General features: G+C 45.1%; 2 protein-coding genes across 2 annotated transcripts; both read right to left on the bottom strand.

The window, feature by feature from the left end:
- Positions 1–383: 383 nt before the first annotated feature.
- On the bottom strand, positions 384–2,665 carry LOC130374415 (gap junction delta-4 protein-like). Its single transcript, XM_056581168.1, has 2 exons — positions 2,601–2,665; positions 384–2,317 (listed from the first exon to the last, which is right to left on the bottom strand). The coding sequence occupies exons 1-2, from the start codon at positions 2,653–2,655 to the stop codon at positions 1,152–1,154; spliced, it is 1,221 nt and encodes a 406-aa protein (XP_056437143.1). The 5' UTR covers positions 2,656–2,665; the 3' UTR covers positions 384–1,151.
- Positions 2,666–3,425: 760 nt separating this feature from the next.
- On the bottom strand, positions 3,426–12,105 carry e4f1 (E4F transcription factor 1). Its single transcript, XM_056581024.1, has 14 exons — positions 11,925–12,105; positions 11,545–11,687; positions 11,367–11,454; positions 11,003–11,187; positions 10,215–10,335; positions 9,147–9,299; positions 8,800–8,885; positions 8,106–8,462; positions 7,825–7,939; positions 6,660–6,877; positions 6,189–6,387; positions 5,746–5,933; positions 5,265–5,327; positions 3,426–4,994 (listed from the first exon to the last, which is right to left on the bottom strand). Exons 1-14 carry the CDS (start codon positions 12,016–12,018, stop codon positions 4,593–4,595), a joined length of 2,412 nt encoding a protein of 803 aa, XP_056436999.1. The 5' UTR covers positions 12,019–12,105; the 3' UTR covers positions 3,426–4,592.
- Positions 12,106–12,431: the final 326 nt, after the last annotated feature.

Below are 12,431 nucleotides of genomic sequence, written 5' to 3'. Positions count from 1 at the left end.
ATATAAATGTGTTGTTCAATGTATTTATTTAAGTAAATCACTCTTACCTTGATCGACGCATAGAATACATATTTAGAATTATTGTGTGTGGAATGTTTGCACTTAAATCAACCCTTGCATATTGTTTGTGTGTGTTGGTGAGTATTTAGTTTCCTCCTGAAGTGTGTTAGGCGTCAGTAGGGTCACTGGGTTTGCGGTGGTCATCAGGACAGACGCCTTGTTCTCTGGGCACCTGACTCTTGGTCACCCCTCCTTAAAGCCACGCCACATGCCAAAGCAGAAGAATGGGGCAGTATGAGTGTTTGTGTGTGTGCGTGTGCGTGTGCGTGTGCGTGTGTGTGTGTGTGCGCGCGCTAGGGGTCAAAATGAATATCACACAGGCGGTAGCCTTTCCTTTAGCAAACTAAAAAAGGCTTAGCTAAAAAAGTGAAACACTTAGTATAGTATAATACTTTAAATAATAATAAAAAGAAAAAACGAATGTAATAGCTCTGTATATGTAGCTAGCTGGCCAGATACATAGGAGACAGATGGACAGACATGGATAGAAAAAGAAAGACCACCACATAGATGCAGGTCAGTTGAGGAGGTTGCAATACGTCAAATGGCGATGGTCGTCTTCAACTAGGTCAGGGCTGACTGACATGACTGAGAGAATACATGGCTATGTCAGAGGTTCAGAGGTCAGGTCAGTGTCTTTAGTGGCTGAACTCAGTCACCCCAACAGCTGAGTTCTGTAACCACTGTATCTCCAAGGTTAGCTTGTTTTTTTTATGTCTGGTATTTATGAGGAACGCTTGGGCACATAATGGCACCAGCCAGTTTTTATTTGCACATTTGTATCTAGTGGGGCTATAATACACCACTTTTATAAAAGGAGCATTCAAGTGTTAAAACTACATTCCAGGGCTTGTTTTCTACATCATTAAATTATTCCTGATAAAACTATAAAACTAAAAATAAGAAAATAAACACATAATATTAACCAACTTTGAAACTCATGTAGGGACCTTATAATAATTCCTTTGAAAAACAATGATTATTATTATGATCATTGCATTAAATAAAAGGTACAGCAACCAACTCTTTACATGCATTCACAGTTTAAAAGCTACAATTCAACATTACAGTTTCTGGAGATTTGCTTTGTTCTAAACCCAAGCCCTCTTGTCAGGACCCTCACTGGGGGTAGAGTTCTGCCTGGAGGTAGAGGTGGACTCCATTGAGGCTAGCTGGCCCTGTTTCCTAGTGTCAGCCGGGGTGAAGTTCTCCAGCCTCGGTGCTAGGCTGCCGTCCAGGGAAGCCAACTCTGGAGGTTTCTGCTGGTTGTGGACGACGAAGGGCAGCGGCATGGCTTTTGGATTCGTCAAGAACCCGATCTTTCCGTTGCCACTGTGTTGCCACGGCAAGCCCTTCTCGTCGGTCAGCTTGCCAGCCTTACCGTCTGCCTCGCCCTTCAGCGCGGCGGCGACATTAGGCACACTGTCTGTAGAGGAGCTAGGCGTGGCTTGGATGTCGCTCTCAAACCCGTTGGCCGTCCTCTTGTTCAAGAGGAGGTTGAGGTCTCCTGCACCACTCGCGTTGGAGGACACGCTGCTCTGCTCTCCTTTGCCCATCGCCTCCGACACAGACGTCGCTCTCCTCCGCCGCCTCAGAGCCCGGCGTGTGCCGGCCACAAGGTCCACCAGGCTCAGCACCACTGACAGACAGGCCAGGCCCAGCATGAAGTCGAGCATCAGCGTCTTCTCTGTGGGCCGGGAGACGTAGCACTGCACGCCCGACGTGCACGGGGCCTCGTAGCACAGGAAGCTTCTTGGGATGAAGAACCCGAAGAACAGGACGTGACCCGCCACGAAGGCCGCCTCCATCAGGATGTGCACGGTCACGACCAGCAGGTAGGCATAGTGGAAGCTCGGCACGGGCCGCACGCACGGGGGGGGGTCCTGCCCAGGAAGATGATGATGATGATGATGATGATGAAGAAGGAGGAACTGGGAAATCTCTGGCGTGGAGCAAGGGCTTCCCTGACTCCCATGGCGGTTTATCGCCATGTAGCCCGCTCCAGAGTTGGGATCCCACAGGAGCCTGTGCGCGATGTGTGTGGCGAACATGAGGTACGGCAGAGACAGGAGGACGATGTGGAGCAGCCAGAGGCGGAACAGGGAAACGGGCGCCAACAGGTTGAAGCAGACGTTGGAGCAACCCGGCTGGATGGTGTTGCAGACGAAGCGCTCCTGCTCATCACTGAAGAGGGTGAAGCCGGCCAGCAGGACCACAATAAGACGTAGGCCTACCATTAGTAGCCACCAGGTTTTACCTGGGGTGGAGCGGGTGGGTGGGTGAGAGGAAGAGCATGAGGGAAGGCAACTGTTATAGGGGTACATTTTTGGATTTTCCTTTACCCAAGTGTGATATATATACTGTTTTTATTCATGTTTAAGGGGCTGCAGGCTTTCATTGTGAGGTCTACACATAGTCTTAATACTTTTTAGAAGTAATTAGGCACATCTAAAAGAAGAGATGATTAGATCAGGAATATATCCCCATATTTATTAAGACTTGAAGAACGGTCAGTTTCAAAAGGTTTCGGAGGCACTTACCCACAAAGGAGATGTTGTGGCTTATGGCAACAAGGACTGCATCCAGCATGCCCATGTTTGTAATCGATCAATAACCCAGACTTAAAAGGAAACAAAAGCAAACCCTCAAAACGATCAAGACAAAGTTATTCTCATGAAAGAAATCCAATTCAAGAATATCCAGTCGGTCTATGCTACTTCAGTCGACACTGAGGACACTTGCAATCCTACGGTGTCAATGCTGTGGGCTCACACTACATACAGAACTCCTGCTACCGCTTAACAATGACACCTCTCAAGCTGTCCCCAAGTACATTTCACTCATGCCAACAAGAGGCATGATCTGGTGAGGTGTGCTATTCTTACCGGCCGACCAATGTCAAAGCATAGCTAGAGTAGCTCGACACCGTTAAAATTTCACTGCAAAGCAAAGTCGAATGGAAAGTAGGCAGGGGAAGGGTTTTTGGATTGGATAAGGAATTGACAATTCAGAGAAGGTTTTCAATTAAACCTCATTTTTATCATGGATTGATGTGAGCGGAATTTGTGTTACATGATTTTGAGTGCGGAATTGAGCCTTTGAGGCCATTTTATAGCATTTGCCACGGTGGTCTAAAGAAAAACAATGTTAAACTTCAGGTGTGTGCCTGTATTTCAGATAATGGATGTAGTGTCTCCAATGAATAAGAAATGTTAATTTCAAACCTTGGAAGTGACAGAATACAATTTCAGTAGAAGATCAATTATCATTTAACTCGTATAAATATCACTTCAAACCTATGTCTCTAATCTAGAAAATTTGCAAGGTGCATGAAGCTCTATAACACATTATTGGATAATGCATAACAAATTTGAATATCATCTTATCAAAAGCAGTTTATTTTGATATCCAGTAGGTTTGGGTTTGTTTGTTACATTTCACTTGTTATGCAAGACAAATCGCACATACTAATCTCTCGCCTCACCACAAATACTGTTTAGCTTTGATACCACTCTCTTTGACGTGGAGAAGTTCAGAAGGACATCCGGTCAAATCATCACGTGACCTTTCAGTTACCTCGAAGTAAGTTTGCGAAGCATTTTGTGTGTACAAAGACCCTACTAAAACGTACACATTGTCATGCAGATCTTGCTTGGTGAGGTGATGACATTTCAGAAGCTTTAACTAGACCAGGGGCAACAGGTGATACAAACTCAATTAATACTCTTCTGAAAACTAGGCAAGCTACCCAACAGTAGGTCTCCATTATGCTATTTAGATTTTCTGTTGAAAAACATTTCCCCGAAATTGGATTGATGCATGTGAAAACTACTTTTAAACATTAAATCTCTGAGGTCTACACTAGTTAATTTAAACTGCATCGAAACTCACAAAGAAGGAAAAACTAATTATGTCAATCGCTAAGCGATCTGTTAACAAAAAACAAAAAAAAGTAATATTAGCCGTTCCTGTGGCGTGCTAATCTTGCAACACAACAATCTCAATACTTTATGGTTTAAAAACAAAACCCAGACCTATCCTTAAGATTGGCACCGCAATTTAGGCACCGTATACATGTGGTGTATGTGTTTTGCTTATAAAGACATGAGACTGGGCTACAACACAAACTAGCCTTTGTGTGTAGGAAAAACTGTCAACTCCGTCAAGGCCTTATTTCCTCTCATTCTCCCAGAAATACAACTCTAATGTATGCTATAATATCAACATCTCATTAGCACTAGCACACACACAAAAATCCTGTTGATTGGAATAAACTAAATGTCTGTAATTCAAGTGTAATGTGTCACAAGCTTTCGTTGCAGCATCATCATTAAATAAAATACACAACTCCCGTTTTCCAATCTCAAAACTAAAACATTAAGTCTTTGCCATGAAAGTTCAAGCTTAAAAATACTTTGGCCTCATTTAACAGCATCGGAGGACCACAGACGGATCCCCGCCACCTACATCTCCAGACTTCAACACTTGAGGTGAGCGACCATACATAATTCTATTCCCAGTAGTCTCTGGTCTCACACCACCACCGTCTGTATCTCCACCTCCTCCGTGGCCGAGAGGACAAAATCCCCCCCGTGCTGATGTTGCACCATCACCTCCATGCACTCCTGGGTGGCGACGGCTTCGTCGTCCGTGGCAGCGGTCACCATTGTGACCGTGCCGCCCACCGTCTCCACCGTGGTGCCGCTCGTGGCCAGCAGTGTGCCGTCGCTGATGGCGCTGGCCAGCGTCATGGCCACCTGCTTGGTCAGGCTCTCGGGCGTGGCGATGGTGATGGTGTCGCCGCAGTCGGAGATGGACGCGCCCTCCTCGTCGAGCTCAGTGTTGCGCACGATGATTTGGCGGCCGCCCACGCCCCCGGCGCCGCGCGACTGGTTGACGATCTCCTGCACCACCCGCATGATGTGGTTGCCCATCTGGACAGAGGAGGACGAGAAGGGTTTGCCGCTAGTTAAATAACATTTAAAATAAAGATAGTGGTTGCAACTAACTTACTCACCAAAACAATGTGTTTTTTTCATAGAAAGATATGTTAAAAGTCTGTAAACATTTATACTGTGAGCAACAGACACAGTTTATTAGTTGTTATAATGCTGGCGATAGAGCAACATCCAGAGCTAGCCATGATTCTGTTAGGTATGGTGATGCCCCAATTACTGTGCGCGTGTGCATGTGTACATGCTGACCTGATTCTCAGTGGCTTGGATAAGCGTGACCTCCTCTCCCTGCACCGCCTCTCCTGCTGGAGTCTGGAGGAAGCCAGGGGAGTGAGTAATGAGACTGGCAGCGTTTACAAACAACCTCTTTGAGTGTCTCATTACAAAATGGACTCGTGTCCGACCAGAGGGGTTGACCAACAGCGGATTTCACAGAGGATCACTATCTAAAATGACCCGTATTTGTGAAAAGTAGGAGGAAAAAAAACAAACTACCATTATGCTAAAGTGCCGATGTTTATACTTATGTAAAATTGGGTTAAAATAAACTGATACACTTGTGTCTAGGGTTAGGGTTTATGTAAACTGGGCAAATTAAACAGCGGTAGTTAAGGCCTGGCTTAACGACTTAACTGAAATAGCCTTCATGTACTCCGTTTTACCATATCGGGGGTGGGGGACGACGACATACTATTCAACCCCACCCATCTGTCCCCTCCACCTATCTCACCCCTATGATGTACTCCTGGGTGTCGGCCACCACGGAGGAGAACTCCACCAACACGGTGTGGGGGTCTTCTGAGATGATGGCGGCCGTGGCCAGGCTGTCTGCAGTCTCCTGCTGCTCCTCGTCCCCCTCGTCCCCGCCCCCGCTGTCGTCGTGCGCCTCCTTAGACTCGTCCTCCTTCTGGCACCCACCTGGTGCACCACCGACGGAGGCGCCAGGCGGATCCGTTGAGTGGACCGGGGAAAACATCAAAGGCAAACAGTCATCCATGGATTCATTTATTAATCTCATTTGTTTCCATTACTCTCGCTCTGCTCAAGGCATAACGTATGGGAAACGGAAACTTGATTTGCACATTGAATTGGACTGGGCCTGATAGGTGGATTTTAGTGGGTTTAAGTGCATGCGTATTCAAACCATGAGGGCCGAGTCACATGTTTCCTGACCTTTGGCGCGCAGGTGGCGGTTGAGGGTGCCGTGCTCGGCAAAGCCTCGCCCACACTTGGTGCACTTGTAGGGCTTCTCCCCGGTGTGGTGGCGGATGTGGCGCACCAGGGATCCCTTCTCCCGGAAGCCGCGCAGGCAAAAATGGCACACGAAGGGCTTGTCCTCCGCATGGGTGCGCAGGTGGACCTGCACGGCGTTCTGAGCAGGGACACGCAGGACGGAGTGAGTAGGACTACTTTTTGTGGGCAGGTCTACTGTTTAGTGTGTTCTGGTGGTAACTCCCCGATGAAAAGGTACTGGGTTCGAACCCCAAATTCTTCATGGAGGCATTCTTGAGCCAACTACCCAAACCTCCACCTGCTCATTAAGCAAGCTTCCAAAATTGACTTAATTGGATCATAACCCTAAATAGCTATCTGACCGAGCGGATGAATGAAGATGCAGTTCATCAAACGTGCCCACGCGCTCACCTTAGTCTTGTACCCCTTGTTGCACTTGGTGCAGTGGTAGGGCCGCTCATCCGAGTGGGCACGCATGTGCTCGCGCACGTGCCCAATGGTCTTGTAGAGCTTGCCACACTCGCCGCACTTGTACCGCCTCTCGCTCACGTGCACGTCCATGTGCTTCTTCAGAAGGTAACCCGTCAGGAACTCCTTCTGGCACAGCGTGCACCTGAAGGGCTTGTAGCCTGGGGCGGCCGGAGGAAAAGGTTGGATATTAACGTGAAATGCAGATCTGAAATGGTCAGTTTTGAAAACATTGAGGAAGACTTGTGCATGCATCGAATTGCCATCATAAGAAATATGCTTAATATAAATAAAAAGACTACAAAATACTTTATAGAATGAAAATGTAGTATGTGATTACAAAACAAACAATTATAGAGCCCATTTCTTTAGTTATCCTATTTGTCGGTCCTAAGTGAATAACCTTTTTAATCTTCAAAATACAAGAACAAATGAAAGATTCTACATTTGTGACCCTCAATTGGTTTAAAATACAAAATATGCTCAGGAGTTTTCAAAATATTGAAAAAGACTAGGAAGACTGAATCACAGGCACACCGTTTGCTTTTATGCTAATGACTAGTGATCGACCGATATATCAGGTTTTTACAAAAAACAGGCCTGTATCGGCCATCGGCTGATGAAAAAAAGCGGCATCGGCCCTAATAAATCCATATTGGTCTATCCCTACTAATGACTGCATTTATTGTACTGTGTCTGTGATTCTGAGCATGGTGGTCTTAATTAAAGGAAATCTGGTAATCGTTATAATGAGCAGATGATGTGTTGGCCAAATGAACATTTATGTGCGAGAGCGGTGGGTCAACCCGGACAGGGTCGGTACTACAACCTATTGGCTATTATCGGCTATTTCACACAGATGTTTAATTCAACCTATATTGTTGAGCTGCAAGATTGGGACAACAATTTAATTTGTGATTATTTTGCAGAATATTGTTGTTATTCATTGCAATTAACCGATTAAATTCTTATTCAGAGGGGGGGCCTATTTTTCTGATAAACATATATATTTTTTACTTTTCACGATAAGCTAATTGGTGAAGCATTTTTCGTGATTTCGATCACTACGAATTTATGTGGAGCTCTCCTATACAGTGCATCTGTTTACCAGAGTGGCCCTTGATGTGAAAGCGCAGGTAGTTGAGGCCCTTGAAGGAACGGTTGCAGTGTGGACATTTGTGCAATTTCGCCAATTTTTGAAACTCTTCTCCTTCCGACATATCCTGAAAAATAAATAAGCAGGCATTGATGTGGGGATAAAAGTAAAACCAAGCAAGACAGACAACCATGGAGAACAGATGCAGTCCTACACTAACATGGTTTCAATCCAGCCATGATACATTTTGTAAACCATTACAAGTATAACAAGTAATAAGATCACACACTCACTTCCACCTCCTCCATCTCCAACTCCATCTCTACACACTCCTCAGTAACATGGATCTGCTCCGAATCTGGGTCTTGAAAGAGCACTTTTTCGATTGTCTCGGGTGACTGTTGGTGTTCCCCCTCCTCGTCTACCTCCTCCTCTTCTACCTCCTCCTCTTCTACCTCCTCCTCTTCTAACTCCTCCTGCCCCACCTCCTCCACCACCGCCGCCACCGCCATCGTTGTTGTCGTTTCTGCTGGCATGGTGGTCTCCGTCTCGAGGCCGATGCCAGAGTTGATGATGGCCTGGCAGATGAGGCTGTCCCCCACGGCCTCAGTAGCTACCAGCGTCTCAGCAGGTACCTGCTCCACTACCACCTGGCCACAGGGGGAAACGCTCATTCTGTTCCATTACTTACATTTAGTTAAGAGTTTTGCACACACTTTAACCCTTTTACTTTACAAAATAGTTTGAATGAAACTGTACTGTGCAGTTTCAAACCAGAGACAGTGTATGTGTATGCGAAATATATATTTAATTTGTTGGCAAATGCATGCCGGAACTCAAGGATGCGGACATTGGAGTTGAACTCCTTAGTCCTATATTATCAAAACTCTTCTGGGAAAAAGTACATGCTGGTTGGACCATGATCTCTCTGAACGAAAGTTCATGACATTGGGACTGATGGAAGGCGCACATGTGCACAGGGCCTACCTGTTGTTCCTCCACTGTGAAGTGCACTTGTTGTACGACCTCCGAGTCATCCAGGGGGGGGCGGGGCTCCAGCACCACCATTGTTTCTACCTCACAAGAGAAGATTCATTCATTTACATTCATTACAAAAATACTATCAGGCTTATATTTAGTTTCCACAGCTATGACTTGCATTTGACATCAAGTCTTATTAATATTTTGTTTGTATATGGCTACACACTAGAATGGAAAAACGATTTAGCCGGTTGGTCTCAATGTGGATTTTAGTATATAAAGCCTGCAACCGCATATAAAAACAAAATATCGTGGCACCACAGACAAAACACCAAATTTAAAACAATTGCAACCTTTCTGAATACCGTCCTTTCCGACCAGGATCTCACTGAACTGGTGGAAGCGGATCTTCTCCGTGCAGGGTGTGATGGACTTCAGATGCCTGGTGAGGGCCCCAGACTCTCGGAAGGACAAGCCGCAGAGAACACACCGGTATGGACGCTCGTCTAGAGATGGAGTACAGAGCACAAGGAAGGAAATAGAATGACCTATTTAACCAGAATAAAAGATCAAAACAGGGGGTCGTTGGGGCCATTATTAAGGCTGAAATCTCCTTATCTTTTAGGTGCAGCTGCTTCCAATTACAAAGTTTAACACCAGTACATACTGCCTTTAATATGATAGTCCCAAAGGATGTATGCACATAGTGCACACCTAGGGATTACTAGAGCTTTGCTCCTTGCTACGAATCATTAGGCAGCAGTCTTTTTGTGTGTGTGTGAACTACAAAATAAATTATAGCTCTTTCACAAATACACTGTATGCCAGAAATTCCCCCGATTATACCCAGACGGGCTTCACTAATGTCTGAATCCGCCCCTCTAGAATTTACCCGGAGTTTACCCAACTAGGTCCCTAGTATAAAGTCTCTAGTGTTGATGACGTTTCTATCATGCGACTGGGGCAAAACAGGGAGCACAGAGTGTAACTGCTTCATACTTTTCTCTTCTGATGATGTCAAGTCAAGTTTCTCCACGACCGGTTTTGGCTGAGAAAGAAACAGCATGAGTGCTGTTTGGTGGTACTTTGGTACTTCCAAAGTATATTGAGATTCTGCCTGAACCTACCTCTGCTAAAACCTCTATCAATGCTCTACATTATTGGCATCAAATAATATATTGACCCAGGTACTCATCAGATGCTGTGCTACGGCCCTATAGTACTACCAACTGATAATGAGCTGATGTGTGTCCCCGTCTGATGCGAATTATCCCCAGTTGCATGTGTGAAAGGGCAGCTCCGGAACTGATTCTCAGGAGATGATCTGGAGTTCAGGTGGGAAAGGCCTATGACATATATTTATATATTGTCAGATATTTTCAGACACTGGATTCAAATGAAGAACATGTCACTTCCTTAACCTGTATGGCGGCGATAGTGGCGAATCAGAGAGCCTTTGGTGCGGAATGCAGATCCACATAGCTCACAGGCGAAGTTCTTCTGCTCACTGTGGGTGTTCAAATGGGTCCTTAGGATGTTGGTCTGGTGAGGTCAAAGTCAAAGAAGAAACGTTACGGAAAGAGCAAAACACTGACCATTTTGTTGGTTTCATTAGGGATGCTGGGAATATTTGGCAGAAGAGCTCCAATCTAGGTGAAAGAAGCGTTTCACTTTCTTTCGCCTCATATTTGTTTTTGACTCATCGTGTTGCTGAAGGCGGGATATGTACAATTTCAAAGTTGGCAAGCAAAAACAGAAGCAGTAGTAAACTGAAAAAAAAAAAAAAAAAAAAGAGAAAAAGTGTACGTTTCAACAAATCCAAACTGTGGACTGGCCCCGCTAGGAAAAACACTTATTAAATAAAATCCCCTTCTAAAAGCCTAATTCACTCAAGCAAATTTGTTTTCTTCTGTAAAATATCTCATACAAAACAAAAAAGATGCCGTTACTCTGCCCATAGCAATTTTTGGTTGGAGGCCCCTGCTCTGTGCTCGAAGTGCAGGAGTTCAGCTATTACATAGTAGGGCTGCAGGATCTGACATTAGTAAATCATAAATTAACCGGAAAACATAGCAGAAAAGACCAGGCGGGGCGGTTGTCGCTCAGATGTCCAACTACATGGTCGGAGAGGAATGCCAACAGCAGCATTGGTGATCAGACTCGGGTTATTTGGCCTACAGTAAAAAGATGAACTTGTTTAACCACTTACAGTCTTAAATGTTTTGTCACACATGTAACAGACGTAGCGTCCCGCCTCATTCACTGCGTATGCTTGCTTGGAGTTGTCCGAGGTGTCGGAGAGCTGTGGCTTACTGCTGTGGATGACCCTTTCACAGGCCTTCGCTGAAGCAGTCCGCCGCCGCTGTCCTCGGCCCAGCAGCACATCTGGCTCACCTGCAAGAAACATTCGACCAATTAGACACAGTGGCTATTTAAATACACACACCTAAAGGTTTTGGGATCCATCAACCCAGTGTAACTGCAGGCATCGTTGAGCTAGACACCAAACACTTACCCACTTAGTGTCCGCTACGTAGGTAAAAACTTTTAAAATAATGGCAATGGAGACTCACCGGTGGTTTCGGTTTTCTCGGGTTCATCTGAAGATGCCTCCTCAACCAATTTCGTAACTTCGGTGTGGGTTTCAGAGGGTGCCGAAACCTGGTACAAATAGTTTCAGGGCAGGCATGTAGATAAGAAACCTGGGAATATAACAGGAATCTGTTTGTTTGGATTCTTGTCTCATCTTACCTCTTGGGTAGCATCTCTGGATACCACGACCTGCTCCTGTAGTTCAAGCGGCCGTTTGCAGTTCTGTAGCAGCTTGTGTTGAATGAAAGCATCAAGGGTAGAATACTCCGCCTGACACCGACCGCATTTGTGCACATCCTCATCTGAAACAATTCAGGTGGTTGTTAATGTGCCTTTTAACATTTACATTGCAAAGCAGGAGTATCGAAATGCTCCTTTATCGATGACAGAACCACTATAATAACACCCAAAACATGAAAGATGCAAAGTAACAATGCTAGCTAATTGTGGCTAGCTGCTAGCTACACATGACAGTGGAAGTAGGCCCCAAAAACAGCAACATTATTATGGAGTCTACTTTTGTTAAAAAGTAATTAAACCTTCGTCTCCGAGAGTAGTTTGGACAGCAACTGCGTTGCCGTGATCCGTTTGCTCGCTCTCTCTCTCTGCCGTATGATTACTTTCTACATTCATGTCGTTTGGTTTCTCCGTCTCTGTCGCAACGCTACCGATGGAAAAACATGGCGGATTTACGACTTCGTAGTCATAACAACAACTGGGCGTGCAAGACTGGTGCAAGAGGATCTTACAGTTATACATACATTTGGTGATATTCTCCCAGTTCTTGTATCATAATTGTTGCATAAATCATTTGTTTTATAACTTTTATCACAGTATGTATCTGCTTAGTATATCAAATGTATAATTTATTTAACCGGTTTTGTTTAATGTACTGCCTTTTCAATGGTAGGCTATAGCATACTTTAATGAATGGCATTGGCAAGACATAACTGGTCGTAACTCATTCACTTGGGCACACATTAGCGGTCAACGTCTGATTAGTCGAGAAACAATACTGCATACACATTATTGAAACTAAAGATATT

The sequence above is a fragment of the Gadus chalcogrammus genome, chromosome 2 (genome assembly GCF_026213295.1).
Source record: "Gadus chalcogrammus isolate NIFS_2021 chromosome 2, NIFS_Gcha_1.0, whole genome shotgun sequence".
Taxonomy (NCBI): Eukaryota; Metazoa; Chordata; class Actinopteri; order Gadiformes; family Gadidae; genus Gadus; species Gadus chalcogrammus.
The sequence above is the reverse complement of the archived record's forward strand: the minus strand, read 5'-3'. Positions and strand labels throughout refer to the sequence as shown.